At 40.9% G+C, this 19,581-nt stretch overlaps 1 protein-coding gene across 1 annotated transcript in view; it reads right to left on the bottom strand.

The window, feature by feature from the left end:
• Positions 1–19,581, bottom strand: part of ap3b1a (adaptor related protein complex 3 subunit beta 1a) — a 411,535-nt gene that overhangs the window by 186,530 nt on the left and 205,424 nt on the right. Inside the window, exons 14-17 of the mRNA XM_072516008.1 lie at positions 15,509–15,618; positions 10,743–10,919; positions 7,918–8,104; positions 3,170–3,300 (exon numbers count right to left, since the gene is read on the bottom strand). Coding sequence (XP_072372109.1) covers positions 3,170–3,300; positions 7,918–8,104; positions 10,743–10,919; positions 15,509–15,618 — 605 coding nt within the window. The remainder of the gene's footprint in view (positions 1–3,169; positions 3,301–7,917; positions 8,105–10,742; positions 10,920–15,508; positions 15,619–19,581) is intronic.

Genomic DNA, 19,581 nt, shown 5'->3' with positions numbered 1-19,581 from the left:
GTAGCGAGGAAGGATCTAAAGAGAGAGCTAAGACGAGCAAGGAGGGGACATGAGAAGTATTTGGCAGGTAGGATCAAGGAAAACCCAAAAGCTTTCTATAGGTATGTCAGGAATAAAAGAATGACTAGGGTAAGAGTGGGGCCAGTCAAGGACAGGGATGGGAAGTTGTGTGTGGAGTCTGAAGAGATAGGCGAGATACTAAATGAATATTTTTCGTCAGTATTCACTCAGGAAAAAGAGAATGTTGTGGAGGAGAATGCTGAGACCCAGGCTATTAGAATAGATGGCATTGAGGTACGTAGGGAAGAGGTGTTGGCAATTCTGGACAGGCTGAAAATAGATAAGTCCCCAGGGCCTGATGGGATTTATCCTAGGATTCTCTGGGAAGCCAGGGAAGAGATTGCTGAGCCTTTGGCTTTGATTTTTATGTCATCATTGGCTACAGGAATAGTACCAGAGGACTGGAGGATAGCAAATGTGGTCCCTTTGTTCAAGAAGGGGAATAGAGACAACCCCGGCAACTATAGACCGGTGAGCCTCACTTCTGTTGTGGGTAAAGTCTTGGAGGGGATTATAAGAGACAAGATTTATAATCATCTAGATAGGAATAATATGATCAGGGATAGTCAGCATGGCTTTGTAAAGGGTAGGTCATGCCTCACAAACCTTATCGAGTTCTTTGAGAAGGTGACTGAACAGGTAGACGAGGGTAGAGCAGTTGATGTGGTGTATATGGATTTCAGTAAAGCGTTTGATAAGGTTCCCCACGGTAGGCTATTGCAGAAAATACGGAGGCTGGGGATTGAGGGTGATTTAGAGATGTGGATCAGAAATTGGCTAGCTGAAAGAAGACAGAGGGTGGTGGTTGATGGGAAATGTTCAGAATGGAGTTCAGTTACAAGTGGCGTACCACAAGGATCTGTTCTGGGGCCGTTGCTCTTTGTCATTTTTATCAATGACCTAGAGGAGGGCGCAGAAGGGTGGGTGAGTAAATTTGCAGACGACACTAAAGTCGGTGGTGTTGTCGACAGTGCGGAAGGATGTAGCAGGTTACAGAGGGACATAGATAAGCTGCAGAGCTGGTCTGAGAGGTGGCAAATGGAGTTTAATGTAGAGAAGTGTGAGGTGATTCACTTTGGAAGGAATAACAGGAATGCGGAATATTTGGCTTATGGTAAAATTCTTGGAGGTGTGGATGAGCAGAGGGATCTCGGTGTCCATGTACATAGATCCCTGAAAGTTGCCACCCAGGTTGATAGGGTTGTGAAGAAGGCCTATGGAGTGTTGGCCTTTACTGGTAGAGGGATTGAGTTCCGGAGTCATGAGGTCATGTTGCAGCTGTACAAAACTCTGGTACGGCCGCATTTGGAGTATTGCGTAGAGTTCTGGTCACCTCATTATAGGAAGGACGTGGAAGCTTTGGAACGGGTGCAGAGGAGATTTACCAGGATGTTGCCTGGTATGGAGGGAAAATCTTATGAGGAAAGGCTGATGGACTTGAGGTTGTTTTCGTTAGAGAGAAGAAGGTTAAGAGGAGACTTGATAGAGGCATACAAAATGATCAGAGGGTTAGATAGGGTGGACAGTGAGAGCCTTCTCCCGCGGATGGAAATGGCTAGCACGAGGGGATATAGCCTTAAACTGAGGGGTAATAGATATAGGACAGAGGTCAGAGGTAGGTTCTTTACGCAAAGAGTGGTGAGGCCGTGGAATGCCCTACCTGCAACAGTAGTGAACCCGCCAACATTGAGGGCATTTAAAAGTTTATTGGATAAGCATATGGATGATAATGGCATAGTGTAGGTTAGATGGCTTTTGTTTTTTGACTTCCCATGTCGGTGCAACATCGTTGGCCGAAGGGCCGGTACTGCGGTATCGTTCTATGTACTATGTTCAAATGCAAGTTCAAACGCTCAAGGAAAATGATCTTTGCCCACATATCCATCAAGGGCATATATACATGATACCATCATTTAATGTATGCATAGTATGAAATATTGACTCTATAGAAAAGCCTGAATATTTTCATTTCATGACCCAAGAATATTTTATTGCTCTTTTCTAACATTTAACTTCTCTACATTAAAGTGTGAATTGAATGATTATTTAAATAGAAACAACCTGCAAGGTTATGGGGAAAAAGCAAGAGAATGAAGAGGAAATGCTCCTTTGGAGAGCTGGTGCAGACACGACAGGCCAAATGCCTGCTTCTGCGCTGTAACAATTCTGTGATTCTACAGTGAACTGAATCTTAGTTGCATATTACATGTTATAGGGCAGAGGCTGATGGATCTTGGGGAGAGAACATGAGGATAGGAGAGAGGGATGGGGAGGTTAAGAGGGCCTACATTTGGAGACCGAGAGAGGAGCTAAAATGTATGGGGCCCCTGGATTCCATGTTGCCCATTGAAAGACATCACTTAAAGTTGACTAAGATATGTTAGTGATGTTATATGGCAACATTTATGGATGGGCAGTTAAAATAGAAATCATTTCACTTATAGCATCCCCTGCTTCAAAATAATCAAAGGATTTTGTACAAAATTGAAGAAAAAAAACTATTACGACAATAAAACAATTGCAGATTGCTAAATGTTACATGAAAATAGGGTCACAACTTTGAACTTATTCAAGTTGCAGTCCATAAATCAATTCAATGCTTATCCACAAATTTTTAAAAAAATAAATAAATTTAGAGTACCCAATTCTTTTTTTTTCCAATTAAGGGACAATTTAGCATGGCCAATCCACCTACCCTGCACTTTGGGTTGTGGGGGTGAGACTCACGCAGACACGGGGAGAATGTGCAAACTCTACATGGACAGTGACCCAGGGCCAGGATTCGAACCTGGGACCTCGGCGCGTGGGGTAGCAGTGTGAACCACTGCACTACATGCCGCCCTTGCTTATACACACATAACTACTGAACAATTATTGAGATTTTTCAAATTTATAAACATCCAATTCCACAGACTAAAGCATCTGACTGGTTTGTAAATGCATTTCTGCATTTCATGCCTTCCAAGAAGACACTTTATTCAGACAAGTCTGTTAATCAAGCCATTTTGTTACACAATAAACAACATTTTCTGTTACACATAATTTCCTCGTCTCCCTATAATTTACAAAATTTGGGGGGGAAAAAATTCAGTTAAATAAAATTTCATACTGGCTGAATGACTTCCACATTTCGCACGGAAGGGTCAGGGGCTGTCTGCGGCCAGTCTGGGAGTTCTAGATACCCACTTGCTTTGGTATTAAGCGTGTGCGATAATGTGCTCAGTTGGAAACGATCCCTATCTGTTGAATAAAATAGAAAAAAAAATGGCTTTATGTCACGGAGTCTTAATCAGCACCAACAATAATTGGTACTGAATTATCTCAAATGTCACAGTATAAATAAAAACGAGAGATGATTCCTCATAGGTCAGAAATCTGATTTCAGACCATAGATTACAATAATCTCACCTATAATGGTCAATAAAAAAGCTAATCATTCAGTGTGTTTGGAGGTGTTGCTGTGAAATGCAGCTCCTCTAAAAATTACTTTAGTGTGAATATTAAGAATGACAGCACAGTTAAACAATCCGTATACATGTTGTGCTACAAAACTCATTCAGAATTTTAATACTGTTTTGCTACCACCGAACAGTTTCCCGTTTTCTTTTTGTACTTAACAGCAATATAAATGGAAATGCATTAATGCCGAACCACTACTTTGCAATAGTTTTCAGGTTTTAAAGATAGATACCATATAAAATTGAAGAACTGAAGGCAAACTTACAAAATATAAAAATACAGAATCCTCTTCATTTTAGTTTGATTAGGGCTATCGACATTTGAATCCTGCTAATGCGATCCAAACTCGGAGGATGCTTATATTGTCATATGGGAAGACAACGAGAAAATACAACCATAGAAGAAAATACAACTGAAGACAATAAAGACTAGTGGATTTTCTAAGGCATTGTATAACGTAAATTGGAGCATATGCCATCAAACCCCATGTAATGTACAATCTATGATTAGGTTCGATGATTCAAAGTCAAACTGCGTTATTACCGAGTACGGCAGGAGTGAGAGATATTTGCACTTTAATTCCATAATTATGTGCGTAATTGAGTGGAAATTATAAATCCGTGGTGTTAATTACTATTAAACATCAATTTAACTTTGTTGCCTGGGACAGGGAGGAGGAAGACAGCGAACCGGTTTCAGGAAGGCAGGCTGGCTGCAGGAACTGCAATGCAGTAAGACTTGGGAGTGGAGTTGGCAGTGATGGGAAGTTGCTCTTAAGGTGCTGGAAAACATGGGGTGAGAAATTGAGAGAAGGGAATGAGAGTTTGGGTGGAACAGCAGAGGATTACTGTTATTTGTCTTGATGTTTCTTTCACATTGAAAAATATAGGTCAGACCCAAATTTCTCAGAGTCCTTTCATTGATCATAGAATCACAGAATCATAGAATCTCTAAAGTGAAGGAGGCCATATGGCCCGTTGCGTTTGCACTGACCCTCCGAATGAGCACCCTACCAAGGCCCACTCCCGCACCCTATTCCTGCAACCCCACAACCCCACCATCCTTCTGGACATTACAGGCAATTTAGCATGGCTAATCCACTGAGCCTGCACATCTTTGGACTGTGGGAGGAAACTGGAAAACCCACACAGACACTGGGAGAACAGGCAATCTCCACACAGACAGTCACCCAAGGATGGAATTGAACCCAGGTCCCTGGCGCAGTGAGGCAGCAGTGCGAACCACTGTGTCACCAAACTTCAAAATGTCAAAAATTTCAAAATGAGCATAATGTCAAGTTACTCCCACTCTTCTACAAGATGCACTGAAGTCATTGTAGCTGGAAACCAATTAGAAATCTGATTTTATCTGAACTTAGACTTATGATATTATCCTGATAACTAGGTGAAATTCATAGTATGCTTAGAATAACCAAATAATAATTTTTCAAATCACCTGATGCAGATATGCTTTCGCAAAAGAATCTTCATCTTTGAAGATGATAGAATGTAAAACAAAGATAATACCCCAGATTCACTCATGCATATTTAGACCATCAGTGTGTTTAAGTGTTCTTCCTCAAAGTTTAGCAATATATTCCATTAATATGTTAAAGAGTGAGCTAGAAGGCTGGAACAATGATGAACTGATTTAAAGCCATGCCTATGCCATACTGCAGAACTATTTCTTTCTCAAGTTACTGGTAAATTGCATGCATGTTAACCAGCTACAGGGTATAAGGAGGAAAGTCAAATTATTGCAGTGAAGGACAGATGAGTTTCCATTTGCGAGGGCTCCTTCAACAACACCTTCCAAACCCTTGACCTTTACCACCTAGAAGGACAAAGATGGCAGACACATGGGAACATCACCGCCTGCAAGTTCCCCTCCAAGCCACACTCCTAACTATGTATGGCAACTATACTGATCTCAACTATATCTCCCTCCCTTTGCTGTCATTGGCTCAAAATCCTGGAACCTCTTCCTAACAGAACAGCACTATCGCTGGACCTACACAAGATGGACTACAGGGGTTAAAGAAGTCAGTTCGGCATCACCTGCTCAAGGGAAATCAGGGATGTGCAACAAATCCTGGCATTGCCAGTGACGCACACATCCCATGAAAGAGCAAAGAAAATGGCGGTGTAACTGTCAGTATTTGCCAGCACACATTGTACACCATCATTATGAAACCAACAGCAACAACTGACTGCCGTGTGTGCCATTAAATATAAAGGACCACAAGTTGGTGTCAAGTTACTCCCACTCTTCTACAAGATGCGCTAAAGTCATTGCAGCTGGAAATCAATTAGAAATCTGTGATTTTACCTGAACTTGGGACTTATGATATTAATCTTGTTGCGAAGTTCCTTCAAAAAGTTATACCTTATTGAATGAGGCGTATCTTGGTTATTAAATGGTGTCTTCAGTCATAATTAATCCTCTCTGGGTACGAAAATCTAATTTTATATTTGTGGATGTCAATATTTTTCATGCCACGTCAGAAAAACGCTTAGCCTGCCTGATGCCATCACAGTGGTTGTATGCCAGAGATCCCCAGTAGCTGGCACCAGAATTAAATTAACATCAACAAAGGTGAAATCCACACCACAGTGATCACTAGATCTTTGTGGGTAATGGCGAGCACCAGTTCTTTGTCACTAACCATGAAATGTGGGCTGTTATTATGGCGTAAGAAATTATAGTAGGAAACGTCCTCTCACTTTTGTGATGCTCCTCACTGAAAAATTGAACAGCTAATTATCACAGCTATGTCCTACATTAAAATCAGCAGCAAAATTAAGTTCACCACTATGTTCACCACAGTCATTTAGACCATTGCAGAATGCTCTTAAAGTATAATCACAATTACAGTTTATTATTTAAATCAAGAAATAATAGTGTTACTCCCACTAGATCCTTTTTCTTATTATTTAGTGACACTTTTCTGACAGTGTCTGGGCTCGGTGATACAACATAAAAGCAACGACTTACCACCCTATTTATTTTTCTTTATATTAACATAGATTGTTGTGAATGTGGGTGCACATTTACATCTTGCTAAAATTCAAGGGATAAATCAGAAATACCACATTGCTATAGACTGCTATAGCACTGGCCATGTTGTTTATACAAGTCAGTGGGTGTGCTGTGGTTCTACTTAATGAACTAACCAGAGATACGAGAACTGCCCTCAGATAAATCTATGCTTGGCCCTGGACATTGGTTGAACTTTCAAGCATCTACTTTAAACACGTCCACGCCCATGTCACGTCACATCGCAATGGAGTTTTACTTTGATCATCGAGAAACCACAGCTACGCTCGCTGGTGTAACCTCACCATTAGAGATTTTTGGTGCACCACTTTTCTACTGGTGACACCCAGAGCCAATATCACACCGTAACAAATTTCAGGTTGACATCTTGAGTTTCATGATTCAAATAGGGGGGATTAGCAAATGTAATCGAGTGAAGGAAAATGATACGGATGTTGCTTTGTATTATTACCACATGCACTGATTTCAAACCTTGAGAGACTGTGCTAAAATTATGTGCTGGTGTAGCCAAATTGTACTGGAACCCAGCATTAAATCCTAGTTGCATGATTAAAAGAGATCACCCTGACCCCAGATGGACCACACAGGAGCATAATGACGCTGTGCCCTGATGTCAAAGGGAAAAGCAACAACTTGATAAGCTATTCTTTGCCTCAGGGGATCACAGGTATATGCGGTAGTTAATGGGCTACCAAAATTAAGCCCAAATCAAAACTTCTAGATAGAGGACAACAAGGTGGCAAAGGTTCAAAATTATGAAGTGAAAATTTAAGGTAGACGTCAGTATTCCTTTAAGCAGAAGATATACAACAAATGTATGGAGTTGTCAGGCATAGCGGTTTAAAAAACAACTCCGTGTTGCAAGCAAAGCAGTTATAATTGGTACCCTGGAAAGAAGACAAATAGGCCAAAACGCCTCGTTAACGTGAACCCATCTTATAAAATAATTTTCAGTTCATATACTTACGAAGGAATCTTTCACTGATTTTTTTTAATGTTAGAAAAAAATTTGCATATTACTAATGTCCAAATACAGGATGCAATTTATCTTTAAGCATCTCATCAGTGTTATGTCTCCTGATTTTATAATCCCAACTTCAATAAAATAGCTGACATGTGCTATACATCAGGAAAATAAAATTGGCTCAGCAGTACTGATCACCGCAGTCAAATAGCCTGTCGACCAAGTAAAAAACAGCAACTTTTTTGGATTTCACTTATTCATGGGTAGATTGCATGATAATGGAAGTGCTTTCCCCTAACATTGTGCAACAACCCTATCTCATCAATTACAATGCACGAAACCCGAGCTTGAAATAAGATGATATTATTATGAAGTACCTTTAAATGGAGATTCGAGGATTGGTGCTGGCTTTTGAACAAGGAATATTTTCTTAGCATACTTGCTTAAAGCTCCACTCTTCTCATTTGGAACTATCAGCTGCTTGATAAATCTTGTACGATCTCTAATGTCATAGTTCTGATCATACTTGGCTACATTTAATATGTACTGCATAAGCAATTTTGTCTGTTGGCAAAACAAAACAAGAAAATAATACATGTTATTTATGATTATTGATAACTCTGAATAAACATATTCAGAGCTGTAATAAAAATGAATGGTCATGACCAACGAATGTGGCTCCCTTGGGAATACACATTCCAAAGGCAGCAAATGAAATTTTAGCTAAGACACATGTCCTCATCTGTGCTGAGTAGGTGAATGCTGAATCCTGAGAAGAAGCCAGGCGCTAGATTATTAAACTGCTGAAGTGGAAAGAAAGGCATCATTAAAAAATAATCATATATGGCAAAGCTGGTGAAGAGTCTACGTGAGGATAATGAATGTAGAAATACAACTAAAAACATAGCACTCAAAACTTAATCTGAAAAATATGCAGGACATCAACATATCAGATGATATTAGGCTAGGCACATTTCTACCAAAGAGGTTAACTTTATGATGCAACATTGCCCCAAAGCAGGTGCCGTGCCCAGAGCTCAAATGCACTTAGCTGCCGCTCACTGAATTATGAACCATTAACTAAGCCATATGAATCAGTGAACTGTATTATTGCAAATTATTTGCAATGTATTTAGCCATTCCTATCGCAGGGTAACTAGCTGCTGATGCCCTCTACAACTAAGATAAGTCACTCCAGTGTCACAGATTCAGTTGACGATTACTAGTGTTTCAGAGAGAAAATCGCCCTACTGCCATTCCACTCAGATCTTATCCTCTAATACTGTTATTTGTAACTACAAACAGATTTGCAAACAAACTTATGAGGCACATTCTTGTAAACTTTTGCTTTAGCAATCCAGGAGCATTTCTCCCTACATTTTTGATCACTTACTGCTAATGATAGTAAAGGGATAATATGAATAATCAAAGTACAGAAATTACAAGGTTTTCTTAACATTTATGTTAATACATACTAATGCATACAATTGACTATAAATAACTCCAAGCACAAGTATTAGCATTGGGGAATAAAATACTTTTCCGTTATGCAGAAATTAAACAATCGCAGGTCATGCATAATATAGTGTTTTTCATACTGAAGCATTTTCCCTCAATCCTACAACCCCAATTGCAGAAAAGCAGTGTGTGTGATAATTCCTTCATCAACTTCAGTTTAATTTAAATCGTAAAGCTTGCCAATTAATGCCATGTTCTGGGACTTTGCATCTACTCAGCATTCTTTCATTTGTATACTTTGAGCCCAAGCATTTACATATAACAAGTGGTATGTTCTGGTAGGATTGTACCATGTTTCAAATTTGGAGAGAGATTCTGAATTAAGTCTATTTTAAACATTCATACTGAAGTAGAACATTTCAGCAGTAGAATATTTTGGTATAGGAAGATGCAGACTGTTTAAAAACATAGGAACGAGGAGCAAAATTCGGCAATTCAGCTCCTCGAGCCATTCAATCAGATCATGGCTTATCTTTTCCAGGTCTCAAATCTACCTCCCTATCTGTTCCCCATATCCCTTCAACCCATTTTTAAAATCAGAAATATATCTATCTCCTGCTTGAAAACATTTAATGACACAAACTATGGGGCAGTGAGTTCCACAAATTCACCATCCTCCGCGAGAAGTCGTTCCTCCTCATCTCAGTTCTAAATATACTGCCTCAATTTATATCGGTGATCTCGCATTCTAGATTGACCTACAAGGGGGAACATTTGGTCTGTTTACTTTATCAACCCATTTTTAATTTTGTATAAGTCAACAAGATCGCCTCTCATCCTTCTAAACTCCAGCGAGTATAAGCTCAAACTGTTTAATCTCTCCTCATATATCAACCCTTTCATCCCTGGAATCCATCTGGTGAACCTGCTCTGAACTGCCTCCAATGCCACCACATCCTTCCTCAAATAAGGAGACCAAAATTGTGCATAATATTCCAGATGTGGTCTCACCAACATCCTACACAATTTTATATGTTGCTTAATGCATGAACCCACAGATAAATGGCTATATAATTTGTAACAATTAATAGATCTGTGATCTTTGTCTACCTGCAATAAAGAAACCAGTTAATTTCCAAAAGACAAGTTTATAAATACAGGCTCTAAAATTCACAAAACAGATCCCCTTAGATAAAATGGACAAAGGTTTATTTGCACATATTTATTTGCAGTCATTAATTAGCATTACTTTCTCCCTTTGCTCAGCAGCAGATGACTAATTTTGTATCATGCTACCATAAAGGCCATGAGCCAGAGAAAACCATTTCACCCATCAAGGCCCTTCTTTCCACATATCATATAGTCTACCAAAGACTCACAGCAATGTTTCACACATTTTCAAATTCTCTTGCATGTTCATTCACTATTCATACATAACGAGATGAAGAAGTTATTTTACTCCCAAAAATGGAATGTTAACATTTGAGGAAATCTGCCTTGGTCAAAAGATTAATAATTCAATGCTGTCCAGCAATAAAAAGGAATCAACTCAAACTTAAAATGTGAGAATTTAACATTCTATCTCCATTTGCTCCCTTTATCTTTGAAAAACTTGTAAGCAAATGACAAATTAAGAAAAAGCATACACAGTAACTTTAAAACATACCATCAAGAATGCACGCCAATCTTAAATCTTGAATGAATGTGGAGGGAAATAAAAGCTACACTTTTGTTGATTTCTCACCTGCTTGGGATTTGTTAAGTAGAGTTTAGCTCCGAGATTAAGAATTTGTAGTTTCACTATCTCCTCTTCATTTGTGAAACTCTTCGCCACTTTCCTCAGAACATCTGGTGCAATCTTTGGTACACGTTCGCAGTATTCGCCTATCAGCCAAAGGATGCTTGCTCGAGCCATGGATACCTTGAGAGAGACAGAGTGGGACGGAGCGAGAGAGAACGAGAGAGAGACACACACACACAGACAGACAGACAGAGAGAAGGTTAAATGTTAAAACTCAATAAATGATTCAGTTATTCAAGAAAGAATTTTTCAATTTGTTTGGCATAAAGCCGAATTAGGATCATTAATAGAGAACATTTTTGAAGTTGTACATGCAACAATTAATTTGGAAAGAAATTGCTGAGTTACTTGAATACTCCGATAACAGTCATGAAAATTATACAGCATTCTGTTTAACTCCGTGTAACTAAGGAACATGTTTACACAGGAGACGAGGAACAATAAGAAAAATTCAATACTTTAAGATAAAAAAAAGCAATGAGAACTCTCACGTTCTCTAAAACATCCAAAACATTAACTATTTTAAAAACAATTCAGATGTGAGATTACCTGGGTCAGGAGTTTTTTTTTAAATGAAGGAAGCATGAAAACAACCCATACTGCCAATTATGTTTTAAACTTCAGAAATTAGGCCCAGTCCCCAAGTGCATTGGGGCATTGTGGGACAGGTATTCAAAGATTTCTCCTCAACTTGTAGATGTGTAGGAGCTACATCTTCACAACCTCCGGCTCTGCTCATATTTTAGTCCATCTTTTCATTCTCGTGCACATTTCTTCGTCTTTTCTTGGTTTACATTACTTATGCTATGTCCCGAGAGGTGTTTGGTCGGTATCTCTGCATGAAAGAGCCGAGATAGAATGTTTAAATCCTCTTTTGTTCGTGGTGGCTGGAGAGGGCCAGCTTGCACTGACATAGTTGCTACTGAGTGGTCTCCAGCCTTGACAGTGCTAGGTGCATCGACAGATGATGGCAGCCAACGAAGATGTTGTTCTGGCTGAAAATCTCAGCAATGCGGTACAGGTTGTCAGGGCTCAATTTTAAGAGTTGTGGATTTCTTTGTGGCACCCACAGGGGTGCACGAGGAGGTTTGTGCATTAGAGCAGTCATTTTCAAAGTCAGGGTGGATCGCAGGCGAGTGTCGAGAGGGTCGCGGAGCCATCGGCGGCAGCGTTCCCGATTGCGGGAAGTAGTGCCCAACAACCACGATCGGCTTTAAAGAAGTCTTTATCCTGAATCTCGGCCATTATCTTGGACATTGTTCCTTGTTAATCATCTTGTTGCCTGCTTGATGTTGTCAATTTTGTTTCCTCCTACAGGGAAATGTATAATTTGGGTGTGACGGCCTAAACGGTGATGATCCTGGTTTAATAAGTTCATATCATATTGAATCAAATGTTGAATGTGGGACTTGTGCACAATCTTAACCCTGAATGTAATTAGGCCGTATAATGTCTGATAATCCTTGTGGTGAAAGGAGGGGGATGCTTTTTGTTGTCTCTCCCTTGTCTCGCTTAGAAGGAAGATGAGCAGGGCCAGACCAGGAAGAGAGGGGGGTGGATGGTTGGGGTTACGGTTAGATTGGGTTTATGGTTAGTTTATCCTCATAGTGATTGAGGACAGCATCCCCCCTCCTCCCAACTAATGACCACCGAACTGAAGGAACCCTCCCTACAGAGACCCCCTAACTAGAGGGATCCTCCCAGAGAATCCTTAACAAGAGCAATTCCGGAGAGATAACCCCTAGCTAAAGGGACCCACCTCACCCCCACAGCCTGACTAATGGGACCCCCCACCCCCGCAGGGACCACCTGACTAAAGGGACCCCCCTCCCCGCAGTGACTGCCTGACTAAAGGGACCCCGCACACCCCCGCAGGGACCGTCTGACTAAAGGGACCTCTCCACCCCGCAGGGACCGCCTGACTAAAGGGACCGCCTAACTAAATGGATCCCCCCACAGGGACCACTAGTTTAAAGGGATCCCCCCGCAGGGATCATCTGACTAAACGGACCACCCCACCCCCAAAGGGACCGTCTGACTAAAGGGACCCCCCCCACCTCCAAAGGGACCGCCTGACTATAGGGATCCCCCCCCTCCCGCCACAGCTGCAAGCTATTCATAACTTTTTAATAGTGGGCTGTGATAGACAGCTTACACAAACCAGTTGCAGCCATGATTCATTCATCTCCCTTCATAGGAGTGATGAAATCCCAATGTTTACAAACATTGATCACATCAAAGAGTGGCAATTGCATTGCAATCACATGCCTGAGTGATTGGAGTGCACTTCGTGCTTGGGGGAAGGGTGGGTGCACCCAGGCAATCTGGAGTTGGGGGGCTGCTTTGCGGTGCTGGGGGTGGGGGGGGGGGGGGGGGGTGGGGGGGTCCGGGGCTGATCTGTGGTGCCAGGGGGAGGGATGGGGTGAGACTTTGTTACCGTGCTGCCCACTCAACATGGTGTCCCGATAGTGGGAATCCCTTGTCTTCTGTGCCATGCATAAATTTGCTTGGCAAGATTCATAGAATTACATCCCAATTGCGGAACAGTAACACATTGGTTAGCAGTTGCTTCACAGTGCCAGGGTCCCAGGTTCAATTCCCGACTTGGGCCTGTGTCGAGTCTGCACGTTCTCCCTCAGTCTGCGTGGGTTTCATCTGGGTGTTCTGGTTTCCTCCCGCAAGTCCTGAAGCGCGTGCTGTTAGGTAATTTGTACATTCTAAATTCTCCCTCTGTACCTGAACAGGTGCAGGAATGTGGTGACTAGGGGCTTTTCACAGTGACTTCATTTCAGAGTTAATGTAAGCCTACTTGTGACAATCAAGGTTATTATTATTATTTGCCCTCCCAGGGGGATCGGAGATTGGTTGAAATTCTCCTCAGGCGGGAGAACATCGTCTCCCAAACGATGAATTCACCTCATTGTTCCTAACTCACCCGGTCTTGTTTGTTCGAATACTTGCAAATGTTCTGTGCTGTACCCGTCTTGCATTGATAACTATTTATTGCTTTTCCTTTGTTTTGTTGCGATATTTGTAAAAATATGAAAATTCCATAAAAATACATTAAAAAAAGAACCAAGCAGTAGTATGAAGGAAAAGCACTGGCGACATCCAATAGGATTTTGAAGTCAGCATGATAGAAGTACTTGGTAAGCTAAAGGGACTTACAAAAGCCCCTTGGTCAGATAGCACAAAGGCCATCCAGGCTCTTTTCAAAGGAGTCTTTAAGCACTGATGTTCCACCAGACAGGAAGCAAACAGCTATTACCATATTTTGAACAAACATGTATCCTGATTGTTGGGATGTAACATGGTGCTCCACAGAGATCTAGAGTTGTGCCTTTGCTTTTATATTATATGCACATACGCAACACCACACCCCACCCCACCCCCACATACCAAACTTGGAAGAAAGAAGATGGAGTTGTATATTCTAGTTTGAAGATGGCGCTAGGATAGAAGGCACTAAGTTGTATGGATAAAAACTGGAAGTTACGAAGGCGAAGGGGCAAATTAATCGAGTGGACAAAACTGTGGAGATGGATTTCAATGCGGGGAAGGGGGGGAATCTGAAAAAGATAAACCAAAATATTTTCTTTAATGGCAGGAAGAGGGAAATTTGGATGTCCATGTTCTTAAATCACTGTACTATAAACATGTGATTTTGAAATAGTATTAAAAACAGCTATAGTATTGATTCCAAGTATTAAATGTGCTTAAGATTAGTGAAACTCAAGTCTACAAAAGGGCAATGTCAAATATAGAATATTAAATGATGCAATACAATAAAACACAATACTGAATCAAGCCAGCAATATTGGACCAGGAGGTTTAAAATATAATTTCTTCAAAGTAAATTTGTAGGTTATGAGAATTTTTTTCATGAAATAAGAGTGATAAATATGAAGGATAAAGATTTGAAATAATCTGTTAAATAGAATACAGACCAAAAAATGGAGACATTACGAAATGTGGTTGGATTGGATGTTATGCTTGGGAAGTTAGAGCCTGGGGGTGTTGAGTCTAGATGATCCAAATGACCTTGACTAATGTTTTGAATTAATAAATAGAACGGTTATACCATTCACATGCGGGTGGGGTTGAAGGAGTAGATTGGAGTAGATAGTTTAACGGCATTGAATAGAATTTTTGTTTTGTCAGTTTGCATATACAACTTATCGCAGCCCTGTGGACCAATGCAACACATTTTCTTCTGATTTTTGGGAGGTATTGGGTCCCCTCTCCAGTTTTTCATATATTTCAATGTAGTTGGATATTCGAGCACAAAAGACCACTGAATTGTCAATAATTGCATTTTTTGATTTTACATTTATGTTAAAATATATCACTAGGAGGAGAGGAAATGGGGATGAGATTCTCTCTCCCTGCAACCCCCATGAATCAATCATACACATTGAGACAAAAATACAAAAATCAATAAACCATGAATAAAATCACAAGCACTGGCAACACCAGAGTATAGCATACATCTGAATTAATAGCATATGTTACAATACATTGAAATCTGTTGAGTTTACAATCAGGTGTTTCAAATATATCACCATATAGCCAAAGGTTTATAAGTGGGGGAATGCATTGGAACAATAAGTCAGTGATAAAAAAGAATATTCATGAGAACTCTTAAGTTATTAGCAGCTAAAATGAACACATCTGTTCTCCTTTGACAATATTGTTTAATTTATACTTACTGTGATATTGCTTAGGAGCTTGGCCATATGTTTGATAATTTCACTGTGCTGTGATGGTTGTGTCTGGAGTAGCTTCTTAATGACAACTACACTTTCTGCAACAACATTTTCTGTGGAATGAAAAGTAATTTTTGACATAAAACCAGGCTTCAATAAAATCAGTGACCAATTTACTACCATAAGACCAGTAGCATTGCTCGTGACCCTTCACATTTTGCTTGAGGTGGCGAAACGCAATTGGACTAACAATATTGCTGCAATTTGTATTTTAAAAATAACATTTATCGACGTGATTCATTTCCAAACTATTTACAGCAAATTTTAAACCTGCATATTTTCTCGATATTTAATCAGGAATGAAAGCCACGGAGGACAATCAATCCATAGTTGTTCTGAAGTTGGAACAGTTGCTTTGTTCACAGGGTGAGCTCAGGTAGGCAAAATGGTGTGGTCACATATTTGATTCTTGTTGCATCATAGTAGACTGTTGATATCTGAATGCTCATTCAATTCTTCCATCAGAGTACATTGACAGCAAATAAAACAGAGTAATAGTTTCATCTCACATTCAGGAAAGCAGAGGCGACACGTAAAAAATTTACACAGACTTTGTTTGGTTAGAGCAGTGAAATATCTGGGGCTAAAAAAGTTATGTTCTATCAAAGTAAATGGGATTTTAAAAGCTCGTCTTGCACCTTCTGTGCTCATACTAAAAGTGATACATGCAGTGCGATAGTACTCGGCTACCTCTTCTAAATATTGACCTACCTGTGGAAAAACGGAGTAAGAGTTTGGTGTGATTACATCAAGTGTGATGAACCGTTTGAAACAACACAAAATACTCAATGTATTAAGAGCAAAAGCAACACGTGGAATACTGAGTAACTCACAAAAAATAACTTGCATTTATAATCACTTAAGAAAAATGCAAGCAAACAGCTTCACAAAGATATAAGGAAAACTGTGGTCCGACTTGAATAAACAAGGAGTTTGAAAGAGTGGGTCAGTGTCAAAAACAAGGGGAGGCAAGGATAATTTATAATAGTAATACTGATAATAATAATAAGAGTTGAGCAAAGAGAGCATCAAGAGAACTTGAAGTGAATTGCAAATAAAATAGAAGATTAAAGGTTCTTGGCAAAAGAAGCACCGGAGACATGAGGAGAAGCTTTTACCCAGAGCGAGTGGTTAAGATGTGGAATGTAATGAGCAGCACGGTGGCGCAGTGGATTAGCCCTACTGCCTCACGGCGCTGGGTCCCACGTTCGATCCCGGCTCTGGGTCACTGTCCGTGTGGACTTTGCACATTCTCCCGTTTTTGCGTGGGTTTCGCCCCCACAACCCAATGATGTGCAGGGTAGGTGAATTGGCAATGCTAAATTGCCCCTTAATTGGAAAAAATGAATTGGGCACTAAAATTTTTTTTTTTATAAATGAAAAAAATAAGATGTGGAATGTGCTGACAGAGTGTGTGGTGGAGGCAAGGTCAATCGAGGCATTCAAGAGGGAACTAGATTATTAGAAAAGGAAGAATATATAGGGTTATAGGGAGAAGACAGGACACTCGGGGAATTTCTCCTTCAGAGAGCCAGCACAGACACGACAGGCTGAATAGGCTCCTTACATGCTGCAACAATTTAGAGATGCTCACACGGGGGGAGTTGTTGCAAAATAATCTGGTGAATGAGAAGAATTTGATGTTGAGCTAAGATGCTGGAGACTTGTCAAGGGTAAGTGGGGATAAATGTCGCTGGTGGTGGCACTGGCAAAGCATACGACATCTTAATTGCAATACCAAAATAGCCATAAGGTCGTATTAATCGGATGTTGGAGGCAAATTGTAGGCTGTGTATGGAGGCATGAACTTTATGAGGAACTGCACTGTGTAGGCACAATGCTGTATAACATTCAAAATGTTAGAAAAATGCTTCAAGAACAGAGTATAGAATCCAGGAAATAGGCCATTTTAATTGCTGTAGAAAATGGTAGAAGTTTCAGAAGCAAGTTATCAGTAGAAGTAGTTTCTTTTAAAAGTGCCCTCAGCCAAACCATCTTCAGCTACTTCATCAAAGACTTTCCTTCCGTCATGAAACATGGATTGGGGCGGTTTGTTCACGACACCAGTGTTTTGCTCCATTCACAACTCTTCTGAGAATGAAGTAGCCCCAAAACAACCCACAGCATAACTGGATAATAACCAGCTTTGGGCTGAAGTAACAGGTTAACATTCAAGCCACAAGTGCCGCATTACGAGCAGTTCCAATTAAAGAAGGCAATGTCTTGTCCCTATTCACTTTCAATTACACCATCATGTATCCCACTATGAGTATCTTATGGGTCACAATTGACCAGCAGCTTATCTGCACCAGCCATGTTAAATACTTTGCAATGAGCGATTTGCTTGCTAACCCCTCCATCTTTACTCCATCTACAACAGTAAAGCCAGGAGTTTAAAAAAAAAATCATTCTTGGGATATCGGCATCGCGGACTAGGCCAGCATTCATCGCCTATCGCTAATTGCACTTGGATTTGAATTGGTTTATTATCACGTGTACCGAGTTATACTGAAAAGTTTTTTCTGCGAGCAGCTCAAACAGCTCATTTAGTATATGAAAAGAAAAAAGAAAAAGAAAATACATAATAGGGCAACACAAGATATACAATGTAACTACATAAGCACTGGCATCAGATGAAGCATACAGGAGTGTAGTATTAATCAGGCCAGTCTATAAAAGGGTTGTTTAAGAGTCTGGTAACAGCGGGAAAGCTGTTTTTGAATCTGTTTGTGCATGTTCTCAGACTTTTATATCTCCTGCCCGATTGAAGAAGTTGGAGAAGTGAGTAAGCCGGGTGGGAGGGGTCTTTGATTATGCTGCCTGCTTTCCCCAGGCAGCGGGAGGTGTAGATGGAGTCAATGGATGGGAGGCAGGATCGTGTGATGGACTGGGCTGTGTTCACTACTCTCTGAAATTTTGTGCGGTCTTGGGCTGAGCAGTTGCCATACCAGGCTGTGATGCAGCCAGATAGGATGCTTTCTATGACGCATCTGTAAAAGTTGGTAAGAGTCAGTGTGGACATGCTGACCTTAGTTTCCTGAGGATGTATCGGCGCTGTTGTGCTTTCTCGGTGGTAGCGTCCATGTGGGTGGACTAGGACACATTTTTGATGATGTGCACCTCTAGGAATTTGAAGCTGTTAACCATCTCCACCTCGGCAACATTGATGCAGGCAGGGGTGTGTACCGTGCTTTGCTTCCTGAAGTCAATGACCAGCTCTTAGTTTTGCTGGCATGGAGGGATGGATTATTGTCGTTGCATCACTCCACTAGTTCTCTATCTCCCTCCTGTATTCTGACTCGTCGTTGTTTGAGATTCGACTCACTATGGTCATGTCGTCAGCAAACGTGTATATGGAGTTGGAATCAAATTTTGCCACGCAGTTGTGTGTGTATCCAGGGAGTATAGTAGGGGGGCTCTATCGTGGAGGAGGCATTATTTATTCTTACTGATGGCGGTCTGTGGGTCAGAAAGTCGAGGATCAAGTTGCAGAGTGAGGTGCAAAGTCTGCCTTCTTAAACGCCTTCAATCCAAGTGGTATATTTGCACCCATAGTGCTGTTGGGGAGGGAACTACAAGATTTAGGCCCAGTGAGTGAAGGAACAGCTTTCACATATTTCCAAGTCAGGATGATGAATGGCTTGGATGGAGTGGCGTTCCCAATTTATGCTGCCCTTGCCCTTCCAAATAGTGGCGGTCATGGGTTTGGAAGGTGCCATCTGAGGAGCCGTGGTGAGTTCTTCAGTGCATGTTGGAGCTGCACTCATCCAGGCAAGCGGAGAATATTCCATTACACTCCTGATTTGTGCTTCAGAGATGGTGGACAGGCTTTGGGGAATCAGGAGGTGAATTACTTGCCACAGGACTTTTAGTCTCTGTCTTGTGCTTGTTGCCACAGTATTTACATGGCTAGTCCAGTTCAGTTTCCAGTCAACGGTGACCCCAAGATATTGTCAGTGGGGGATGCAACAATGGTACTACTATTCAGTGTCGATGGTTAGATTCTCTGATGTTGC

This window comes from Scyliorhinus torazame, chromosome 9 (assembly GCF_047496885.1).
Source record: "Scyliorhinus torazame isolate Kashiwa2021f chromosome 9, sScyTor2.1, whole genome shotgun sequence".
NCBI lineage: Eukaryota > Metazoa > Chordata > Chondrichthyes > Carcharhiniformes > Scyliorhinidae > Scyliorhinus > Scyliorhinus torazame.
The sequence above is the reverse complement of the archived record's forward strand: the minus strand, read 5'-3'. Positions and strand labels throughout refer to the sequence as shown.